General features: G+C 43.6%; 1 protein-coding gene across 3 annotated transcripts in view; it reads right to left on the reverse strand.

The window, feature by feature from the left end:
- NTRK3 (neurotrophic receptor tyrosine kinase 3) overlaps positions 1-25296 on the reverse strand; it is a 421404-nt gene that overhangs the window by 109505 nt on the left and 286603 nt on the right. The window contains exon 13 of one of the 3 annotated variants that reach the window (XM_080980346.1): positions 1174-4619. The exons of the other annotated variants lie outside the window; for them this stretch is intronic. Coding sequence (XP_080836472.1) covers positions 4498-4619 — 122 coding nt within the window. The 3' untranslated portion in view covers positions 1174-4497. Of the gene's footprint in view, positions 1-1173; positions 4620-25296 lie in introns of those variants that run through there. 3 annotated transcript variants of the gene reach the window in all.

Genomic DNA, 25296 nt, shown 5'->3' on the forward strand with positions numbered 1-25296 from the left:
GATTTTTTAAATTTATTTAAAAATCATGCATCTGTAGTCCACGTAATCTCCCTACTGTTGGCATCCCTAAGCCACTCTGGAAAAAAGAAGAGGAAGAAGAAGGGTTCAAAGACGGCTTACACACATATGTTCATTGCTGGCCGATGGAAGAGTTGCAATGACTTGCACATGTGAAAACTCATCAGCAATTATTTACATGAAACTTTGGTATTGCTACTCATCATCATCCTGCTTACTAGAATGCTTGAATCAAGTTTTCACCATTATGTGAAAGGAACCATCTTACGGAAAAGAATCCATCTCAGAGATGCACTTACTGTAGCTGTGCGGGACCGTAAATGGTCACAATCTTGGTACAATTGACCCTCATAAAATTTTCACCACATTATCACAATGCTACAATTTGAACCTACCATAACTTGGAAAAAGGTTATGAAATTTTACTTCTAAATTTGATTGGCTGGTTGATGTCCCTAGAACAGGAGAATTGGCTCAATGGTTAGTGACCGTTCCTCCTCAGTGAGATGGCATAGATTAGCTGTCCCCAACCTTGAGTCATCAGGTGCTGCTAGACTTCAACTTCAATCATCCCTAGCTAGCATGGTCAATGGTTACTGATAGTTGTAGTACAACAATAGCTGAGGATCCAAGGTTGGGCAAATAAAACTTTCCAGTCATTCATCATTCTTGAGGACATTATAAGAGCCAAGAAGAACTCCAGAGGGGCTCCTTTGCCTGGCCAGCTAAGAAACCCTCTGGAAGACTCAACAACTGCACTGATTTGAATCTTTGTAAACTACCTTAATGAATTAGCTTGTTTTATCTGCATAAATTAGCTTTATTACTTTACCAGCACAATCTTAGCCCACTGGTGATTAATTACAGCTCTATTTCACTCTGCTTGACAACAGTATCTCCTCACAATGCAGTGCCTTTCAGTGGACTCAGTTCACACATTCAACTGCTAGCCAGCAAGTATCAAGTTATTAAGTGGTGCATACATGTCTGTGTGGACCAGCTCAAAGGTCAAATAGCATCCGCCACATGACAAATAATTTCATTTCTCCCTACAGCACATGCCATTTGGCTTCTGTAGCAATGATGAGAAAAGACACGTCATTGGGAATTTTATTGATTTGTTTTGCTTTCAAAAGGAAAGACTCCGTGCAGCAGTTTAATTAGAAAATAAAGTGTTTATTAAGAAACTAGACATCAAAGACCCCTAGAGTCTCTGTGAAAGGGGATGTTCCCATTTTCATAGCACAAGATGACAGACATGGTATAAGAGAAGAGAAATGATCAGGGGTGGAGGAGTCTCGTTGGTGGGAAATGAGGTAATGATTTACAATAATTAAAATCAGGAACAACTTTTCCCTTAAAACTTGCGACGTAAAGCCACCAATTGCAAGTGCCCAAGGCCTGGATCTCCTACCCACCCTGCCCCACTTTTCAACATTAAGGAACTACCAGAGACTTTTCCACTGCTCAAGTCAGTCCTTCCAAAACTACGCGGTGAGAACTGTGTCAAAAGAAATAAACCCGACCGTTCAAGACTAGTGTGAGTTCAGCAGATCCACCCATAGAGTAGGACGTCTGTTGACTCTCTGCATCACACCTTGGGAGAAGGCAAGGTCAGAGCAATCAAGCTTCTGCTGGGGGTGTTCAAATTTGGCCAAGTTTCTGCTATGGGTGTGATTGGGAAAAATCAACTGCTGCTGATGCAGACACAAAGCAGCCATAACTTCCTGTTGGTTCTCTGTGCAAGTCACTGTTCTCAGCCTACCACCCCAAACAGTGACCCACACAAAGTAGGAGTGGTTTCCTCTTCAGGTGTTTAGCTGCTCCCTTTCCACACTTTCAACAAAAATATTTCTTATCTGGTAAAAGACGAAAGTGTGCTTCCAGTTTTAATTCAGTGTACAATAGATCTCAGAAGTATGAGAAACAACGATCAGACACACTTCCATTTGTCCCATGATCTCTAGTTACAGGTTTGAGAGGTTCTTTTCTTTTCTTTTCTTTTCTTTTCTTTTCTTTTCTTTTCTTTTCTTTTCTTTTGTTCTGCCACTTTCCCTGGGAAAACCCAGCTGAGGCAAACGTCAATTCACAGAAAACCAAACCAATGCTTGCTCTGGTGGGTTTTCCCAGGGAAAGTGGTAGGACAGAAGAAGAACCTCTCAGACTCGTGACTAGGAATCATGGGACAAATGGGAGTGTGGACATGCCTTAAGTTGATCACAGTGAGGAAAAATGTAATGGTGTTCCTGAAAATTTGTAATACCAACACCAGGACACGTTGAGTTAGCCTCAGATCTGGGTTGAGAAACAACAAGCAAGACAAATGGTCCTGTGAATGTAACCCAAACTGGAGATTAGGCCCACATTGTTTCCCAGCATTCTCTGCTTTGACAAAGAGCCTCTCAGAATTAACCACATTTTGGTTGCTTTGTTTCTTATTTAATTCCAACCAAATCCACTCCTCCAGTCTTGAAAAGGAGGCAAACGCCTGGCCTGTGTCTACACTGTCATTTCATTAAAACTGCTAGCTTTATATTTGGGCTCCAGTTCACTCAGTTATCTGTGCAAACTGGCAAAAGACAGAATAAAGTGATGCATGGCTTTCGAGAAGTATCCTGAGGAGAAATTTGAAGAGAACATCCCAGCAGATGCATGAAAGGGCAACGCTAGTAGAATGTCCTCAGCTCTGGTACCTCAAGCTTCAAAATTCTCTCTCTCCCCCCTCTGACTATGACGTTACCAACCAGAATGAGCAATTTTGGAAACTACATAATATGGAGAGCATTTGAGAAAATTGATGTCTCCATCGCTCATGGGCTGATAAGAGACCTCATGAACCTCTACCACCTGCTAGAATCCTGCAAATTGTTTAACAGAAGGCCTGCCTGTGTTTAACAGATTTGCATAAGTAAATTTGCTTCAAAGCATGTTCAACCTGGAATCTGAAGGGGTGGGAAGAGAACTCTATCTACTATTGGTCATTTCATAGAACACATACTTACCAGATAGAGGTTTTTTTAACAAAATTAAATTAAAAATAAACTCCTGAGGGTGGTATTCAAGGATTGGTTACCCTTCCACTCCCACCATTATGATAAGTTTTGGGGATGTAGTTAAAATGATAAGAAGAAAGGAATGTGTCTACATATAGATATTAATATTGATCCAAGTCCAGAATCAATATTTGTGTTTATGTCAGAGAATAAGCAATGGAATTTTGACTCAGATCCCCCTTTGCTTAGTTTGTATGCCTTGAGCCAACCATTTGGTGTGCACGACAGAATTATAATACATCTCTAACTCGGTGAAAAAGAAATGGGAGGTTATGGTGGTGGAAGGAGGTGTTCAGGAAGGCAAAAGAGACGGTCGGTTTGCAGATTGGGGATGGAAATACACTTGCGTGGCCTTCCACGCTTCTCTTTCTTTGCCCTATTGGCGTATCACTGACTGGGATCACCACTCCTCATTCAATCCAGGTGTGAAGTCCAGGAGAGCACCGCCTTGCCCTACACCTCCCGCCCCCAGGTAAAGCCATTATACAAGCAGCAGGGAAGAGGCTGGTGTACAAAAAAATGGAACACTGAGATAGCTGAAGAGAGGCTCTAACACACAAAACGCACGCGCACACACAAACAGAAAGATCCTCCTAGGACATTTGTATTTTTTTTAAAAAAAACCAAAACCCAAAGCCACTGGTATCTTTTCCTCCAGGTAGGGTAGCAGAACTTCTCCATCATCACAAAAAAACCCATCGTTTCTGTGTAACAGCTTGGGGCTAGGTGGACGGAGGGTGGGGTGGGGACAGAAGTGGGATGGAGGGGGGCTGGCTTTGTTCTTACCAAGGGTCTTCGCTCTGTTAAAGCATCTTCTGTACTCCCCATCTTCTGTTCCACAGGGGCATCTCCCATGACCTGGCCACCACCATGAGTGACTGATCTAGCAGGCGGCTTTAACAGAATGTTGTGATGTCACAAGGATTCCAGGTGGGAAGGGCCACAGCTAAAATTGCTGGACTTCAATTGGTCGGTTTCGTTCTTTTTTTAATTTTTTTTTAAGCAAAGTGCAACTGCTGGGATGACGCCTTCAAGGTTCTTTACTTAAAAAAAAAGAAACTTTTTGTTTTTGTTTTGTTGCTCTGCTTTGCTCTTGTTGTGCCTTGCAGGAAACACCGTGACCAACAGAGGGAAAGAACACAGTGACCAACAGAGGAGAAGAATAACCCTGTGATCTGGTGACAGAAAAATAATAATATACTGTATATAACCCCTTGGTCTTTTTCAGCATGGTGCAGACTGAGGTCCAGTCCCACAAGGCGGCGGCTTTGATCCATATACAGACCGCAGTCTCCCACTGTGTCCCACAGCGATCTAAGGGCACAGTCAACAAACTTGACATCAGAACAATGAAACCTTTCAGGGAGGTTTTTGATTTGATATGTTTTTGTCTTTGTTTTTGCTTTGCACCGTTGTTTGTGGTTTTTTAAAAGCCATGACGTCCTTTGCTGAAATAAACACTGACATCCTCAACATAAATGCCATGATGGTTAAGAGGATTAGAATGTCCAGGAAGGGTTATTGGATTCAACATAATTTCTCTGAAACCTAAAGCAGGGAAAGGGGGAATGGGAGACAAAGGGGGGGAGGAAAGAAAACACAGAGAAGAGAGAAAAAAGGAAAAAAAAAGGGAAAAAATAAAGCAATCCCACAAAATAAAGATCCAAACTAGAAAAGAACAGAGAGATAGTGACATACATGTAATTGTTTTCAAAAGAACTAAAAAGAATAAAAGTAGCCACCTGGCTGCAGTTGGGGTACATCCACGTTGTCTCGTAAACTGCTACCTTCCCCCTCCTATCAGATTAAAATTAAAAGCTGCATTGAGCAGGGCACATTCTGAATTAGAGGAGGGAGATAAGAGGCTTGCCTTCTTTACATTCCATTTCTCTGGGTTGCATCCAACAAAATTTTACTCAAGGCAGACCCATTATAATGGACCAAAGTTAACCATTCCTATTAATTTCAACCAGTCTACTCTGAGCAAAACATAATTGGATACAACCCTCCTGCCACACTTTCATTTTAAACCTGCCTTTCTTCCAACATGGAACTCAAGATGGTGTGTATAGGATTCCCTGGGTGTTTTCCAGCTGACCAAGGACTCATCCTAGACCTGCTTAGTTTCAGCAAAGTGGTGGTGCCTTATTTATTTACACATATGCACCATCCTGTTCCCAGGGGTTGGAGTAAGGGATACCTTTCAACTGGGCTCAGAAACCAGCCTTGGGTAAGCAGCACCACAACACTTATTCAGTGGGGCATCTCTGTTTAACACCACCTTCCTTAGTTAATTTATTTCTTATTAAATGACCTGAATGCCCCTGAGCTTTCATTGCTTCCCTTTGCTCCACGGTGGCCTACAAGAGCAACCATCTATGTGATCACATTTGGGCAGTGGGGGTGGGCAGAATCGTGTTCTCAGAGGGCAACCTGACAACTCGCTCAGAGAGACCCCAAATCCTTGAGGATGGGTCCATGCAGCGATCTAATTCACCCCTTCTGTAGACATGATGTGGACTGCTTGCAGGTTCCCAACATGCCTGCAGTCATAAAATTTAACACGGCAATATGTGGTGACTTTTTGAGTAATCTTTTCCACACTTTGAGTGGGAACAATTGCTATGTAAATAAGCAATATGTATTGCACTATTGGTAATAATCTGGAAATGTCCCCACCAGGCTTACAAAGGAGCTACTTTATGTGACCAAGCCTAGCCTTGTAAATAAGTCTACAGATGTGCCTGTCATTTGTTTCACCTGTATGCTATGAAACTTGCGTTTTCTCATATCATAACCTCTAATTTCATCTACTTACTAAATAGAATGCACACTTAAACAATCTACAGGTGTCTCTGGTTTATGTCAACTGGAGATGCTGGGACGGAGATGTTGCTGGACTCAACTCCCATCAGCCCCAAGCAGCATAGCCAATATTCAGGGATGATGGAAAAGGCAGCCAAGCAACATTGGGAAGGTCATGTCCTAGAGGTCACCTACGCACTATAGGTAGGTGACTGGCAAATTACTCTCTTTGTTGGTGAACTTGCTCTTAATTTTGCTAGAGTGTTATGGGTTTCTGAATTCTGAATGTTTCAGTAATTGGAGAGCAATATAAAATGACTGTAAAAGTTAGCTAACTTTTACAACACCTATAATGGACATCTAAATTGAAAATGCAGCTCCAGGTTAAAACAAACAACATTTTATGTTTCATGGCTTGCTGCTAGATCCCTAGAACAGCGGCTGTCTCACTTGGTCCACTACCCTCTTCCGTGCTATAAATTCCTTTCTCAAATGACATAAAGCTCATGTACCTGTCTGAACCTATTTGAAATGTTGGAAGTAATCCCAGAATGGGTAGGGTGGTCCCATCTTTCCCTGCACCAAAGTCTGCTTGGGATAAGGCAGGTGAGGGGAACCATTAGCCCTCCAGATGTTGCTGAACTACAACTCCCATTAAGCATGGCCAATGACCAGGGATGATGGGAGCAACATCTGGAAGGCCCAAGGTCCCATAACCAGTTAGATGGGGAGCAGGTAGAAAAAAATTCTGATGCTTATGGCAGACACTGCTGACTTCTGAAAGAACAGGTAAACTTGATTGGGAAAGGGTTGTAGAGCATTCTTGTAATGCAGAAGTTCCCAGGATCAGTTCCAGGCATCTCCAGTTAGGGCTTGGAGAGACCCCTGTTTGAAACCCTGGAGAGCCACTGCCAGTCAGAGCAGACAGTACTGAGTTTGAAGAACCTGTGGGTCAGACTTAGTGTGAAGCAGCTTCCTATGATCCTATTGATCCATATTTGGTGGCAAGTAATTTGGCCTTTGCATTGGGGTGGTTGTACCTCTTAGGAGGGTGAATTGAGGGCTGAGATGATCCTGCTTCACCTTCACTGTTGGGAGAGATCTACCCAAACATTAGTCAATCATTTTTTAACGGGCTAACAATACCCTGCCAACATCATAACCTGCAGAATTTTTCCTGACTATTATTTGAGCATTTTCACACATGAGACTTCGGTGGCCTTTTACAATTCCTGCACCTGTAACACAAATGTAATAATTATATTGCCTAAAGAGTTCTGGCAGAGGACATTTTTCTCCCCCTCTTGTAACAGCAGAGCTTTGGGGTTGCTTGTCAATTGGCAATAGGTTCAGAGCAGACAAAAGGAGGAGCTTGTTCACACAAAGCATATATAACAATATGGCCTACGGTAATGACCAATGGGTTAGAAGGCTTCAAAAAGAATTAGAGAAATTCTCTAGAGGGTTGACCAATGGCTATTTCTCATGACAGCCAAATCAAACTTCTATATCCAAAGGCAGTATACCTCTGAATCTCAAGTGTTGGGACATACTTCAGAAAGACACCTCCCTCGAAGGGTGGATATGGGGCTTAGTAAAAAAAATAAAATCTTATTGGTTCTCAAGTGAAGGGGAATTACACTTTGTAATCAGGGTAACAATCTCCCTGCACCTTTAATCAATTACAGAAAAACAGATTATGTCGCTGCACAGTATGCAATAAGGATAATGTGTAATTTGACCCTTAGTCCAATGCAGCAAGCATCTTTTATTTTCATTCAGCATATTTAGAAGCCCCTGGAAATTGTCCTTTGATTGCTTTGCAACAAAACGTGGTCTCTACATTTCATAAATTGATAATAATGTGTTCACATCCTAAACTTCCCCCTAACCCCTATACTAAAGATCATTTGCAAATGTGCACCATGAAAGCAGGAGGCTGAAAGGTAATTCTAGTACCATGTGTGAAAATGCTCTTACGCTTCCCCACAAATCTTCTTACCCAGTTTTGCTTCGTATGGATCAGAAACCAAGATGGCTCTTGCTTGGCTCAAATCATTTTTCATCATATGTGAGATCAGCAATGTTACCAATAAGCTGGAGTTTGGTATAAGTGAATGTTCCCCCACTGCCTACTTAGCTGGCACTCAGAAATCTAAATGTTTCCAGGAGTCACAGCTAGAGGAGCTGGTAAGATAATCTTTTCCCAGATCTCCTGTGTTTTTAAAGAGGTGTACATGAAACTGTAGGGTTGCTAACTCAGATTAGGGCCAAACAAGGGTAGGGATTCAAATTGAGGATGATTTGGTTCAGGAAACCTTAGTGAATACTGCATTTCTGTTCTGAATTGATATATCTTCCCACATGGCCACATATAACCTTAAAAAAGCATAACCCAAAAGGGGATGGGCCTCCCAACAATACAACTAGTTTGGGTCTTGATTTTGCTAAACTTCGTTGAAAACAAAGCTGTCCATGTATTATTGTGTCGTTTAAAATAAACAAGGATTTTTTTTTCCAAAAGGGGGAAATGGAAGGAAAAGTCCACACCATACCTGAAGGCCCAAAGCTATCCAAACCATAATGAAAATTATGAAAATGTCCAAGCATGTTGGGCAAGGAGAGGGTTTGTTCCTTTCCCTCTTTGCCAGTTGCTGGAGACGACATTCTCGGCAATCATGAAACAGAGGAGAAGCATGAATATGGAAGGCTTTGACGACTGCTGATGGAGACAAAGGACTGAGGTTGGGTTGAGGTTGGTCTACACATCATGAAGTAAATCTTAAACAACAGGAAAGCAGTGGCTGGAAGGGGGAGGCTGGAAGGACAGGTGAAATGATGCTGCTTGTCACAGAGAGATCACTATGCCCCTTGGCCCTAGCTGCTCACCTTCTCAACAGTTCTAACACCTCTTCCCCTGCCTTCTCTGCCCCTGCTCCCACTTTTCCATTCTGGATTTCCATCTCTCCATTCTTAAATGCAAAGAAAGAGGCACTTCATCTCACTTTATAGAGCAGGGGTGGGGAACTGTTTTGACCCCCAGGGCCATATTCTCTTCTGAACCACTTTCTGGGGCTCACATACCAATGGTACCCTAGTTTAAAAACAACAACAAACCAAAATAGTAGGCTAGTTTCTACACACACACACCCCTCTATCCTTCATCTAGACAAGCAAGTGGCATTATGTGAGTTCCAAGACACATTACAACCAGGTAAAATCACTTGAGGAGGGTGTTAAGCAGTGTGAATCCTGCCACCAACTCAACATCCAGGGCATTGGGAGATGGGTGCCCCTAAACATGGCATCTCCCATGTTTTGCGACTGCTGTCAGTTATGGCACCACTTCATTGCCAGAGAGGTTAGGTTTACCTCAAAGACTTCAGGAAAGAGAAAAGTAGGAATAGCTGCTACCTCCAGTTGCAGTTGTCATCAAGGTCACAAACACACACCCCACACCATTCCTGGAGCACAGCATTACAGACCCACAGGACATTAATTTGCCAAGGGTCTTTCAAATCTGCTGTTCATCTGGGTGGTAGAATTTTGGTGTGGTTAATTAGACTGTGAGAATATAAGAAGACCCTGCTGGATCAGAGCAATTGCCCATCTAGTCCAGCATCGTATTCTCACAGTGAGCAACCAGATGCCAATGGGAAGCCTGAAAGCAGGACCCGAGAACAGCAGCTCTCTCCCCAATTTATGCTCACCAGCCACTGGCATTCAGAAGCATACAGCCTCCGACAGTGGAGGTAGAGCATAGCCACCATACTGCTTCAGATTGTAGGTGGTGGGCGCCATTTTGGTATGCTCTCCAATGTAATAACTTCCTGTAACTAACCAACAGTGGGAGAGAGAAAAGCACACAAGAATTCTAGTCCAACTGGTTTCCTGCTGTGCTACTACTTTTCCGCCTGTTTTTAAAAACCCAGCACACATACACACTTAATGGCTGATGAAGTGGTGCTACCCATTCTACTGTCACAGGATTCTTATAACAATATAATTCCACTGGCTACTGAAATGTATCCACAGTAAATGTGTGCCTGACTGTTATTCCAAAACCCAAGTCTGAAGTGTCATGGAAGGTCTGCTTAGAGCTGTTGGACCAAAAACTGCTTATTTCACACATGCAGTTATCATTTGATGCTGCAGTCAGCCAGAGAGACGCAGTCATGTGTGAATGAGCCCCAGAGACTCTGTGTCCACATTAGCTCATTTGCAGCACAAATAGGTAGTTTTTCCTCAGTCTGGAATTGTTCGTGCTTATCCTCAATATGCTGCTTTCAATATAGATTGATTCTAGATCCTGCGATCCAAAAGGGTAGGCATGGTTACTCGACACATGTTTCAAAACCCTCCCTTTGTTTAGGTCATCCACACCTTTTCCCAAGCCCCAGGTGAATGAACAAGTAAGTGGTGACTGTGATCTTGATATGAGTCCACCCACAACATCATTGGACAAGTATGGACTCCATTCCACCCCATTGCCAGGACCACCCACATCTGCATTCAAATGGACACACTGCAGGATAATGCAGAATCAACCTGCATTGAGCTCCTTATTTTCAGAATGAAGCACTTTTCAGAGGCAAAAAAATACGTGATTTCTCTAGACTGTGCATGGGCTACACAGGAAAAAAACAAACAAACAAGTACTCAGTCTCCATTGATTCTAAAGTAAAATGCAGTGTGTACGCAGCTTCTGTTTGACAAATGTGAATTTACCACTGACTTTCATTGCTTAAGGACCTTGGTTATGGGGTGGCCATTAATGAATAGGGATGACAAGCAAATAAAAAAAGAAGTCAATCCAATTCCGCCCCCACCCCTTTGAGATTTCCATATTACGATCATGGGATCTTTACTGTTGGAATCATTAAACTTTCCACAGGAGCCCTTTCCTCCACCTATCAGAACCCTGCTGTTTCCCTGTTAAATACGAGACATTCCTCTATTAGCTGGGATCACACGTCTGTTTTTTCTGGCACACTTTAATGGAATGGAATGATTCCAAAGTGCTAACTGCTGTGGTCTGATAGATTGGAAAGGACATAGATCCTAAATATCTCCATCACTCCCCCAACCACTGCCCTGTGTAAAGACCCAGAACAAAAGTGAGGGAGGGGGAGCATTTACTAGAGCAAGAGGGGAGGTGGGGAGATGAGGAATCATTTCCAGGAGGGAGGCTTAATCAAGACCCACAATAAGCTGAACTGCAGCGGTGCCAAGTTGGCAGCTTCCTGTCAGTCACTGCGACCCTGACATGTTCTTCTGTGGGAGCAAAAGGAGTATATCTTCCCACAGTGTGCCGAGACCTCCCATCACAGGGCCAAGAAACTCTGCCAAGGATGTCAGGCCAATCCATCACACTTTTCACTAGACCCAAGCCAGGGGTGTGCAGGAGGTCACGGAAGGGGAGAACTCCTTTACCCACACATATGGGCCACCCAGCATAAATGTCCAGGGAGAATACGAGAGAATTTCATGTCTAGCCAAGACGTTTACAAAAGCCAGGATGGACTGGATATCAAATAATACAGAGGAAGGCAGCCAAAGAACAGCTATGTTCAGACATTATGGGAATTTTTACAAGGGGAGGGCATTAACATTCACTTTTCATCAAGCCTCTGGGGTCCACATGTCAGTGGTGGGTGTGGGTACTCCACACTCTCACAAACTCCACACTCTCATAGTCCCCTTCCAGTTGATCCATGAAGATTAGTTTGGGAATGGAGAGTTGGGGTGTGTGTGATTTAGTTCACATTTCAAGGCAAACTTCCCCAATTTGCATTTTCCAAAACAGTATGTGTACCAAAACATAGACGTCCTTCAAAATGTGCACTTATCTGAATTCTGCAATGCCAATAATGTGTACAAAAATGCATATGCTAGGGCAAAGTGTGCGTGAAATGCATATATTTGTGGAAATAACATGGAGTGTACAGCTTTTGGCAAATGCTGAAGGTGCGCCTTTTACCCTGGCCTTTGACACCTGAGACGTGTGATTATAATCTGGTTTATTCTGAATTTTTAAATTATAAATTGCTGTAACCTATCTTGGGACCTGCTAGTGAAGGGCAGCTAATTCATTTATTCATTCATTCAATTAATAATATAATTGGCAAACAATGCAGTCTCTGGATAAGTCTCATATAAATATACCTGAAGATAAATTTCTGTCATTGCCTAGTCAACAGACCCACTATTTCAGGAACAGCCAATGGGGAGCTCTTGAGATGCTTTGTACTACAGCTCCCACCACCCCTAGCTACTGGCTATTCTTGAAGAGGCTGATGGGAACTGTTGTTCATAAAAGCACAAGAAGAGCCTGCTAAATCAGGCCAATGGCCCATCTGGTCCAACATCCTGTTGTCACAGTGGCCAATCAGATGCCTGTGGGAAAACAGCAAGTGAGGCCCGAACATTCTCCCCTCCTGAGGATTCCAGCAACCGGTACATTCAGAAGAAGCACTATTGCTTCAGACTGTGGAGGCAGAGCATCACCATCATGGCTGCAGCTTTCTCCTCCATGAATTTATCTACTCCTCCTTTAAAGCCATCCAAGCTGGCGGCCATCAAGACCTCCTGTGTGAGCAAGTTCCACAATTTAACAATGCTCCCACTACTTCTAGAGAGCATCACAGTGGCTGTAGCAGTTCCAGGCCTCAGCAACAAATGCAAGGAAACTTTCTCTCTCTGTCTCCCAAATTAGATCAAGTTCTCAACCAAATTCCCAGACCGTTGTCTTTTGCAAGAAAGTCAGGAGATGGATGGATGGACCAACAAAGTCGGCACCATCTGAGTGAGTTATGTGAAGCATTCAGGACAGCAGGATGCTAACAAACCAGCTGCTAAATGCTGGACTGTCATCAAGCAGCAGTTCTTCTCCTTGAAACAAATAAATGCCCAAGCCACAGCGCTGCATGCTTGTTAATCAGCAGTTCCATTATCACTGGGCAGATAGCCCTCTAATGGACACCCACAGGGTTGTAGCCTGTGCAACATGCATTGCCATTCCTTTGATTGATTCACCCTCAAGATAATCAAGTAAATGAGGGAGGATGCAATGTTTCTCCAGGAAATGTTCAGCGGTGAATACATTGATCTTTGCACTTAGCTGGTTTCCATATGAGGATGTGGGGTGGGGGCTAACCTTGTTCTGAAACAATTTCAAGATGCCTGAACCTTCCTCTTGATTCAGGGCCTGTATTCAGGCAGGGAACGGGGATGGAAAATGAGCTGTTCTACCATGGGGCAGGAAGTGGCCAACCTTGTTCTCCATCAGATGTTTTGGACCGCCAGCTGTGCTGACTGGGGCTGATGGAAGTCATGGTCCAAAACATCTGATGGAGAACAGGGTTGATAAAGGTTGGTATAAAGGACCTCCCCAAGCAGTCTGTGTTCCATCTGAGGAGTTCTTGGTGCTTTGTGGTACAGAGCACATGTTCCACACAGAGAAGGCCCCAAGTTCAAGCCTGGCATCTTCAGCCAAAAAAAATATGTCAGGAAGTGAAGCTTGGAAAGCAATTTTGTCTGGAATTTTGGAGCACCAGTCAGAAGAGACAGTTTGGGGCCAGAAAGATCCACGGTCAGACTCAAGATAAGGCAGCTTTATACCTTCCCTGCAGGGCAGCGCATAGCCTCCACCCGATCTGCCCCATGGCCCCGATCCAGGAGGGAGGCAATTAGGCCAATCCACACTGAACCAACCTCCCCTGGAACCAGTCCTGAATTAGTGGGGCTAAAGTTTAATTAGTTATTTTTTAAAATAGGAAAACCTAATGAAACATATGGTCGTGAGGGAGCATGGGAAGGCGATGCTGTGTCGCCTTCCCCACTTCCCATCTGAGAGCAGAGGGATGAATTCAGTGGGGTGCTCCTTTGCAAGTGGCTCCTCTACTGGGAAGCCACTGGTGAGGAGCGTCCTGTACTCTACAGGATTAAACAGCTGTTGCATGGATGTTTCAGTATTGCAGGGTGCTGATTCGTAAGTGGCTCTCCTCTTGGGAAATCCGCTTGCAAAGCAACACCCTGCACCACACAGGATCAGTGCCTCCATGCAACAGCTGTTGCATGTGAGTTGTTGCTTCAGAGATGGTGCAAGTTAGGCTGCTACCTTCTCCTAGAAAGATGCAGCTGGAGGCTAGGTATACTTTTTGTTGGGTTATCCTATCTGATACCTGCCTCTTCCTCCTGCCTCTCCTTGCTGCCTGATGCCCTGGCCCATGCAACCCTTCTGTAGCAATCTGCAGTCGCCTCAACACTTCAGGAGGACTTTTTGATAATCCAGTATCAAAAACCCAATTTATTTTCCAGAGACACCTACCCCTGATTAAAATAATACAGTGGGATCTATGATTCTTACTAGTCTTCAGCAAGACTGTCTTGTTTCCAAGTGTTCCACATAACTTCAGAGGGAGAGGGGGAAACTTGCTACAAATAGCAAAAGACAAGTCCTGCAGACCTTACATAACTGCTGGGCTTCAACCTTCCCCAACATCTCCCCCCCCCCTATATTCCCCAACACTTGCTTGCTTTTAAAATGAAGTTTGTATTGATTGACAAGAAAATCAGACAGCAGTACATGGAACGTGACCCTCAATAATTGAATTAGGCCATTATGGCCCCATTGTGGACATATGGTGTGTTTGCACTTTGCGGAGAAGGAAAGAGAATTATTTCTTTTAATGCAGCAATTACACAAACAGAGAGAGAAGAAGAAGAAGAAGAAGAAGAAGAAGAAGAAGAAGAAGAAGAAGAAGAAGAAGAAAGAATTCAAAGGAAACAAATGCTCCAGATGCTGAGATTCAACAGAGGTCTAAAGTAGGAAACTGCTCAGCTCAGAAGTGCTGACCCTGTGCCTTCCCAGAATGCCCAAGGCTGAGCAGGATATACCAGTGATCTATCTTAGTGTACGGCACTGGGGCCTTTTCACACAACAAAATCTATTTCCCCCGAAACATTGGACTTTTGCAGTAAATGATGGGGACATGCACTGGAAAGTGCACTGGGATACATCTTGCTTGGTGCAGCAGCATCTAAACTCCCTGCATATATTTCAGAATGAAAGCTCATTAAATACCTGACATCATCTAATATCTCTGCAAAAAAAATCAGGATGAATGCTCCATAAACAGGGTCTCTGGAAGTGCCTTTGCACTGTGAATGAGCAACAGGAGAAGCATAATGCCAGCCTCCATCCCAGAGAGAGAAAGGCACAAGGGATGGGGTAAGAAGCAAGAGGAAAGTCTGAACTTCATGCCTTGACCTGCAAAATACACTTCTCTCTCTCTCTCTCTCCTCTATCTATCTAGCTATCTATCTATTTATCTATGTATCTATCATCTATCTATCTATCATACCCTGTGTGAGATCAAAGCCCAAAAGTTTTTTTCAGGGCCTTGTTTGCATGGCACCCAAAAACACACATTTTGGGGTGCCATATGATTGTGCCCCCCAAAGCACTTTTCAAGGCATGATCTTGGCACAAAATCATGCAAGATTATGGTGTCCAAAATGCAGGGAATGTGACAGCATTTTAGTGCAAATTTCCCCTAACATGGTCATGTTTAATGCAATTTTGCCTAACCTACATATTTTTACACGGCATTTTCCCCAATATAATGTATGTTTCTGTATGTTCCCCATTTCTGTATGTTATTTTCACCCATATATGTATTTCTAGACACATTTTAACCAATGTCTACATTTTTTGTGCACATTATTTTGTTGGACAGCTGCCTTGCATAATTTGGAGAAGTGAAAATTTGGAAGGATGACCGTATTTTGGTTTACATGCTCTTTCACAAAATGTGAGTTAGGGTGATTTGCCTTTAAAGGTAAATAGAATCAAATTCCACCCCCATCCCTATGTATAGGATACAGGTGGGCAAGCAGTTGTACTCATCCTTTAGTGTACTCTGCCTTCAGAAAAAAAAAAAAGAGAGAGAGAGAGAGAGAGAGAGAGAGAGAGAGAGAGAGAGAAGGAATGTTCCACTCACCATTTGCTTTGGCTCCACCCACTTCTGCTTTAGCCCAACCCACTGCCACCAGTATGTGGCCGCTGACAACTTTCCTGCATGAGAATGCAGCCTTAAACACTGAAAAAGTTCCTGACAGCCGCTCCCAAGAGACCACATTTAAGTCTCTCTCTTACACACCCCATCCTGACTAAGTTGCTGGAGATCAATAGTAACTTAACAAGGACTTTACAATGCTGTGGTCCAGGAATATCTGTATCCAAGCAGCCTCTTCCTTGATGTGTCATTTTCTTGGCACCAGCCTCCCAGGCAGGATTTAGAGCTTTTCTGAGTGGGCGGGAATCGTCTCCTCCCCAATTCCCATCCCGAAGGAGTCCGAGGAGGAAGAAGCAAAAAGTACACAAGGCAGGAACATGGCAGAGAGCAAGGGGGATTTATTTATTTTTTAAAGAATAACACAGGAGATTTACAACTCAAGTCAGGGTTAGTTGCAGAGTCTGGGAATTAAAAAAAAAAAAATGGTGAAAAAAGAAGAGGAGGACCTCATACCAACAAAAAGTTCCAAGGCAGTTCCATTAATTGCAAGATACTTTGGTGCATTGCAGCTGGAATGGAAGCAGTCAGAATGTATTTTACAGGAGAGGGGCATCTCAGGGAGCCAGTGTGGTATAGTGGTTAGAGTACTGGAATAAGACTTGGGAGACCAGGGTTCAAATTCCCACTCAGCCACAAAGCTTTCTGGTGACCAGTCACTGTCTGTTAGCTTAGCCTATGCCACAAAATTCAAGGGAAAACAGTTCAAGGGAAATTATTTTCAGGGAAATGTGTACAGCTGGGGTAGGGAACCTGGGGAGCTCCAGATATTGCCTACTGACTTAGGCTGATGGGAGTTGTGTATCCAACAGGGCCACAAATACACTTTCACCCAGTCTGTAGGCCTGGTTCTTTCTCTACAGAACAAGAGAAGACTCTAAACCAAGGGTCAGCAACCTAAGGCCCATGGGCCGGAAGCATCCCACAGAGGTCGTTTGACCAGCCCACGAGACATCCCTGAACCGAGTTGCCTGCTCGCATGCTGCACCAAACTGGCGCAGCACAGCAAAGGGACTTGCTTCCGCGGCACTGTAAATCCCGTCTGCGTCTGCACATGCGCTAAAAAATGCATCTGCACAGATGCCAAAAAGCATAGGCGCAGGCACGATCCAGCCCACAGCGGGATCTCTGCAGGACCGATCTGGCTCAAGCAAGATAAACCTTGCTGACCCCTGCTCTAAACCATTCACAGTGTTGCCTTCATAGTTTTGGCTCAAAATACATCCTCCTTCACCAATAATTTGGACCCATTTAATATTTGTTTCATTTATGCTCCCCTCTCCGATATCATCACACAGCTAAAGCTGATTGGCTACGGTGTATCACGACTTGATCCCTGATAGGGTAGGATCTCATGCATGACAAATCCTGGAAAGAGAAAGTAAAGGCAACCAGAACATGCTGAAATGGCATTGAAGAAGTTGCAGTTAGGGAACTCAGTGGCATCAAATAATTCCATAAGAGAATATAAGACAAATCAAAGTGTTCTTTAAGAGACTAAAGGAAATCTACTGTACCAAAATATCCAGCCTTGATCCACCCCCCCCCCAAAAAAAATCAAAGGTGGATAATATCCAGGTTATCTCTACTTGAGATGCACAATGCATATGACATGAATCTACTCAGAAATATGTATCACCTGTTTCAACAGAATTAACAGGCTTGGAAGGAAGGAAACATCCTGAATTGTTAGCTCTAATTAATGCATCACTCACGACTCGGCATGCACATTAAATGGGCTAAATGAACTGCTTGCAATCACATACCATTTTAGAAGACCCAGGGAGGTCAGAGGCAAAAATTAGCAAAATGCAAGTGATATCTCCTTCCTCACTGAAATTTCCCAGAGCAAACAGTGATTGAATAGCACATTAGTGCCCCCGCTCCCACGATGTATCTGTATCCCCCACTGCATCAAGTCCTTCCATCCCCGGATTCTGTAATTGCCCTCAGCAGAGGAAGAGATAGGGAAGATCATTAATAGTCTTTGACACTGGAGATCCAATGTATAAGAAAAGCTTTGCAATTGCTTAGATACAGGCTTCTGTATTATTCATAAGGCCCATATCTATTAAGCATATTATTTATGCTACCACCGAGAGATGTAATAAATAAGGCAATGCCCTCCCCTCCCCTCCCCTCCCCTCCAAGCATCCATTTTGGCTGTCCACTGAATTGCGAGTCCCATGGAGTCACCACAGTTTACCCACCCACGGAAACAGCAACAGAAAGAAGGGAGACAGCAGGAAAAATGTAGATTTCTTTATAGTTCTTCTGCACAATCTATCATAGAGCAATTCAGAAAGGCTTCCATTCACAATGGTGGATGGGTGGAGGAATGGAAACTAACTGTTGTCTTGTATCTAGCTAAGTTCTACTCAGAGTAGAAATGTTGAAATTAATGGACCCTGTTTGGTCATGTTGGTTAACTTCAGTGGGGTCTGCTCCAAGTAGGGCTAGCATTGGATACATCCCGGTACAGCATGTGTTGCACATTATCTCCCCCGCTAAAGAGTGCATATTATGCATGTCAATAGCGTCATGTGCTGTTAGGGCGGCCATATCGCCTGTGTTAAAAAAGACAGTCCTCTACTTGAAGGACTCTCCAGTCTAAGTCTGTCTTACAGATAAAGAACCATCAGAAGGGAGATCAGGGGCCTTGAAAGTGTATGTCAACCATTCCCACCTGGACAGCAAACTGAGGAAGATCACGGGTCACTACATCTCAGTGCAGTGAGATGTTTTGCATTTCCGTTTCAGCAGCTATTTTTACGTCTGCATCTACAGATATACATAAGCATGTGCAAATGTTATGCAATTTGTTGTTCTCCTTTTGGGTGATGCATTCCTTCTCTTTTTGTGTGATGCTTTTTCCTTCTTTCTGGGTAATGCGCCAGAGTGGTTATCTGGTTATCTCTCGCTTCGACTACTGCCAATGAACTCTACGTGGGGCTACCTTTGAAGGTGACCTGGAAACTACAACTATTCCAGAATGTGGCAGCTAGATTGGTGACTGGGAGTGGCCGTCGAGACCACATAACACCGGTCTTGAAAGACCTACATTGGCTCCCAGTACGTTTCTGAGCACAATTCAAAGTGTTGGTGCTGACCTTTCAAGCCCTAAACAGCCTCAGTCCAGTACGCTGAAGGAGCGTCTCCACCTCCATCGTTCTACCCGGACACTGAGGTCCAGAGCCAAGGGCCTTCTGGCGGTTCCCTCACTGCGAGAAACCAAGTTACAGGGAACCAGGAAGAGCCTTCTCGGTAGTGGCACCCGCCCCGTGGAATGCCCTCCCATCAGATGTCAAAGAGAACAACAACTACCAGACTTTTAGAAGACATCTGAAGGCAGCCCTGTTAGGGAAGCTTTTAATGTTTGATGGATTACTGTATTTTAATATTTAGTTGGAAGATGAACCAGGGTGGCTGGGGAAGCCCAGCCAGATGGGCGGGGTATAAATAATAAATTATTCAAAATAAAAAAAATCCTTCCAGTAGCACCTTTAAGACCAACTAAGTTAGTTCTTGGTATGAGCTTTCGTGTGCAAGCACACTTCTTCAGATACACTTCTGTTTCAGTGTATCTGAAGAAGTGTGCTTGCACACGAAAGCTCATACCAAGAACTAACTTAGTTGGTCTTAAAGGTGCTACTGGAAGGATTTTTTTTTATTTTGACTATGGCAGACCAACACGGCTACCTATCTGTAATAAATTATTGTTATTATTATTATTACTATGTCCTGTCTCCATGTGATAGGAGTCCAGAGGAAGGCAGGGCAATGGCCACTGTTGCATTCCATCCCACCATCTCACTCCGTAAAGCCACTATCATGCGTGAGAGAAATCGTGGAGGATAAGGCATGTTGCCTACAGACATTATGGCCAGCATGGCTGGTTGAGCTACAACTAATGCACATGCACGCACGCACACACACCACCTGGTTCTCCTTGCTAGGTCCTGTGTTTTGAGATGCTTAGACCCCTCCAAGATTCTGGTGTTTTTTGGTTGGTGTGTTCTGCAACATGCCATTGATACAATAATAGTGCATTATGGGTAGAATTATACTGGGACATCCACATACCTTCCTTTTTATTATTCATTCTGCAACACTTTCCCAAGGTTACCACATTATTATTGTCTAGAAGGACACTTTTATACTATGGCACAACAAAAGAGGGACAACCCCTTTCCCCATGGGATATTTGTGACATGAAAAGTTACAGAATTTCAGCAGGAAGCTGCAGGACCAGATCAAATTGTTAATGGAACAATATCTGGGACTTTCTAATTTAGAGAAAAGGGAAGTAATAGGTGACATGATAGAAGCTTATAAAATCATTCATGATATGGAGAAAACAGATAGAGAAAAGGGTTTTCTCCCCCTCTCGTACCACTAGAACTCATGGATGTTACAAACTGAATATTGGAAGTTTCAGAATAATAGAAAGTACTTTGTCAAGTAGTGCATATTTAAACTATAGAACTCTCCCACAGGAGACAGTGATGGGCATAAACTTGGATGGCTTTAATCAAGTATTAGACAAATTAATGGAGGATAGGGCTACTGATGGCTATGCCCTGCCTCCATGCCTCCATGGGCAGAGGTAGTAATGCTTCATAATAATAATAATAATAATAATAATAATAATAATAATAAAATGTATTAATTATTCCCTGCCCATCTGGCTGGATTTCCCTAGCCACTCTGGGTGGCTCCCAACCGAATATTAAAACACAATACAGCATTATCACTTGCTAGAAACCACAGGAGGAAGAGTGTTCTTGTGCTGAGATCCTGCTTGTGAATTTCCCATGGGCATCTGGTTGGCCACTGTGAGCAAAGGATGCTGGACTAGATGGGCCATTGGCTTGATCCAAGAGCCTCCTCTTATGTTCTTATCCGTATCCCAAATCTTTTGCGGACAGAATCCTGTACAGTGGTACCTCAGGTTAAGAACTTAATTTGTTCTGGAGGTCCATTCTTAACCTGAAATTGTTCTTAACCTGAGGTCCTGCTTTAGCCAATGGGGCCTCCCGCTGCTGCTGTGACGTCGAAGCACGATTTCTGTTCTCAACCTGAAGCAAAGGTCTTAACCTGAGGTACTATTTCTGGGTTAGCAGAGTCTGTAACCTGAAGCGTCTGTAACCTGAAGCATCTGTAACCCGAGGTACCACTGTATAAACTTGCCAATACCATCATGAGCACAAACCATCATGGACCCATTTAGTGGCCCAAACAGGGAAGAGTGGAAAGGTATTATTTCCTGCATCAGCCAGCCCAAATTGCACCAGCTTCTGGCCATAAGGAGCCCAGACAGCAGTGGGGGAAATCTATTCCTCCCGCTTTTCTCCCTGCTCAGGTGGTGCTTGTCTGCTCTGCAGGGATGCTCCATCCAGCCCTTGATACTCCACCATAAATTGCATGGCAGTGATGTAAGATGACGGATACTATTAATACAAGGGGCCTGTCATTTATTTATTAAGCAGCAACGGGCTCTGGAGGCTAGGACTGATGCATTATAAATCAACCACATTCCCGGCTATTAAAAATTCATCCAATTCATAATGTAGTACGCTAGTAATTTCTTTATTAGTCTTGAGCTCCCAGCTTCCCCACCCGGCTACTTTCCACCTCCACACTTGTCTACCTTTCACTCCTTTGCTTTGCTTTCCTGCTATGTAAAGATCAGTCAAATCTCACGAAAGTGAAAAGGAAAGGGGATGACCCTGGGTAGAAGGGAAACACCTATCTTGATAAAGTCACCTTTGATTGAGTCATCTGGGGATGAGAACTTGCTTAACCCAGGTTTAAGGAGAGTTTGGATGGTCATCTGTCATATATGATCTAGTTGAGATTCCTGTGTTGCAGGGGGGTTGGTCTAGATGACCCATGGGGTCCCTCTACAATCCTATCATTTTCGATCTCCAGGTACAGCTGGGGATGCCTCCAGTCTGAAATGCTTTAGATCTGCTGCCAGTCATTGCCAACAAGGTTCCGTGACTTAGGATATGGCAGTTTCCTGTGTTCCTAGTCAAGAACTGTAGCACAGTGGTAGAGCATTCAGAAGGTCCCATATTCAATCTTAGCACTTCCACAAAGAGGTGGAAAAGACTCCTGTCTGAAATCCTGAAGAGCCACAGGCAGTTAGTGAAGACTGTGTTGATGCTAAACCTATGCTTGGCTCCCACAGTTCAGGAAAGGGCCGTAGGTCCGTGGTAGAGACATGTGCTTTGAATGCAGAAGGTCCAAGGTTCAACCCTGGAGAACTCCTGGCAGTCAGCACTGACAATAGCGAGTTAAGTGGACCAATGGTCTGAGCTGGTGCAAAGCAGCTTCCTACATTCACAACACTCAGAGAAACAAAAACAAAAAAATATTTTAAAATTTATTTATTTATTACCTCCAGATAGGGATGAGGGAGAAATTCCATTCATTTAAAGCTGAATTGATAAAACCTACATTTTCTGAAACAGCATGAGAACTGATACATAGACACCCTTTGAAATTTGCACTTATTTGAATTTTACAGTGCAGTTCTCCAACCAACCAATATTTACAAAAATGCATATATTAGGAGAAAATATGCATGCAAATGATTTTTTTTAAAATGAAACTAACATAGAAAAATGCATGTTATTAGGAGCTGTTGCTTGCAAAGACACGTACATTAGTCAAAACTTGAGATACGAATGGGTCTATTAGGAGAAATTTGCATTAAATTAACACTGAAGGATTTTCATGGGTCTTTTTAAAAATTCAAATTGCTGAAGGAACATGGAGAATGGAAATAGACAGCCTCTTCCATCCCTACCTGGAGAGGATGCTTTCACCTCAACTTATCTGTTCAGGATCCCTAGAGCACCTGTTGCCGCCTGGTCTTCAGGACAACAGTCCAGGCCTCACTCAGCACAATGAGCAGAAGGGTCTGAATCAGGGCTGACTGATCACATTTTGACGTGAATGAAGAAATAAACAATTACCATCCAAAGAGGACCCATCCACTCCCTACACTTCTCATGTAAGACCGCTGTCCAGACAGTAGCATCAGCTGACTGCACCACACCATGTAATCCCTGAGCATCACAAAGGATGTTGGTATAAGTTGTAGAACACTTGTCTTCAAGTAGCATGCTGCGACCTAACCTAAGGTCACATCAGTGTCTTTGAAAAAGAAAGTGGGGGGTGGTGGTGGCAGGGAAAGATTTGCAACAGCTGGCCTTGACATCAGGTGGGAAGATAAATTCCCAGGCAGGCAATCATTCGTTCTGTGCCCCCACCAGCAGCAGGAGAACAGCAGGAGCCGGGTCAACTGCAACGCTGGTAAAAGCGTTTGTTACCATCTTTCTGCTTTGCTGTGCTACTCATCCCTTCTGAAGGGAGAGGAGAGATGCTGGCCCCACCCACCACTGACCTCTGGGACAGTTGGGGAGGTTGAAGGGGGGAAATTGTTGGTTGGAGTAAGGGGAGGTAGAGGTTTCGTTTACTTTGGTTTATTTATTAAGCAGTGAATCAGAGTACAGTGGAACCTCGGTTTTTGAAGGTAATCCGTTCCAGAAGACCGTTCAACTTCCAAAACGTTCGAAAACTGAGGATCAGTGGGCTGGCTGCAAAGTCAATGGGAAAAAATGAAAAACGCACCTCGGAAGCCGTTCGACTTCCGAGACGCATTCAAAAATGGAAGCAGTTACTTCCGGGTTTTTGGCGTCTGGGTTCCAAATGGTTCGGCTTCCAAGACGCTTGAAAACCAAGGTTCCTCTGTACTGGTTTGCTTATTATTTGAGTATTTTTTAATGGATGTTATGTTAATGCATTATATGACTCCTCACTTTCCCCCTTATGGTATTATTATTATTATTATTATCACTACTACTACTACTGTAAGTCGCTTGGAGACCTTTGTGTGACAAGTGACTAATAAGTCTAAAAAATGGAATGAAATGAAATGAAAGAGAAAGACAGTGACAGGAGGTCTACATTAGCAATTTATAACTGATTTATACTGATTTAAAGGTCATTGTTTCCTCCCCCCCATATCCTGGGAATTGTAGTTTGATGCAGGTGCTAAAAATTATTTGTTAGAAAGCTTCCTTTCCCCTCTCACTGAACTACAGTTCCAAAGGGTACCCAGTGAGAAGGCAGATATTCCCTGAGAAAGAGAGGAGAAGGGCACAGACAATTAAAAGTGGGTCTCATATTGCAGTGGGTCATTGGTTTGGAAAGATCAAAGGCAGGACACACATATGACTCACAGTTCCAGGGAAGGGCCATAGCTGAGTAGCAGAGAACATCCTTTGCAGGCAAAAGATCTCGGATTCAATCTCTTGCATCTCTAGATAGGGCCGAGAAAATTCTCTGTCTGAAACCCTGGAGAGCTATGTCTAGTTGCTAGGTAGCACCATGGAATGGACAGAGCTATATGGATCAATAATGTGATTTGATAAAATGAAGTTTAAGTGCTCCGTGTTGGGTGGGATCCCATCCTACTTATTTTCAGGCAGACATATAACCACCCTACCTTTTGAAGGCGGACATCATTGAGTCTGATCTAATTGTCCCACTTTTTGCTCCCCCCTTCCATTTCATAAGAACATAATAAGAGTCTGCTGCATCAGGTCAGTGGCCAATCTAGTCCAAGATCCTGTTCTCACAATGGTCAACCAGATGCCTGTGAAAGTGCATACACACACACACCTTTCTCTCTCACACACACACACTTTGGATAACTGGGCAACTTTCTGTATTCAAGTCATTTTCTTGCCTTGGGTGAACTAAGAGTGTTCCCAAGATCACCCTTTGGATGGCAAGATTAGTAATAGCAGGTCAACCTGTATTTTGCTTGCTACCACTAATCTCATTTTATTCATATATGTATGCGTGTGTGTGTGTGTGTGTGTGTGTGTATAATTTTATTACATTTACATACCAACTTTATATTCCAAGGGTGTCAAGGTGGCATAGATGGTTCTCCTCATGTTTACATACTTGATGGAAGACCAACTATGATCAGGAAATGGTCTTTAGATGAGGTCAAATGCTCCTCTTGACTAGCAACAGCTCCAGGGTTAGAGGGGCGCTCTGCAGAGTGCCCTCTGGTGTCTCTGCTCCTATGTCACTGGACCACTGGACTCAATGAAGGCTTACTTGATGCTGGGTGACAACAGCAGGTGATCACTGTGAGACAGCTGCCGTTTTAATTTTGCACCAAGTCTGGTGATGGAGTGATGCTATGCTAGGGTATTGTTGGAAATTAAACTGGAAACCTAAGAATATGAGAAGTGCCTGCTGGATCATGTCAATGACCCTTCTAGTCCAGCATCCAGTTCCCACAGTGGTCCACCATA

This window comes from Podarcis pityusensis (genome assembly GCF_964106645.2).
Source record: "Podarcis pityusensis genome assembly, chromosome: 14".
Classification (NCBI taxonomy): domain Eukaryota; kingdom Metazoa; phylum Chordata; class Lepidosauria; order Squamata; family Lacertidae; genus Podarcis; species Podarcis pityusensis.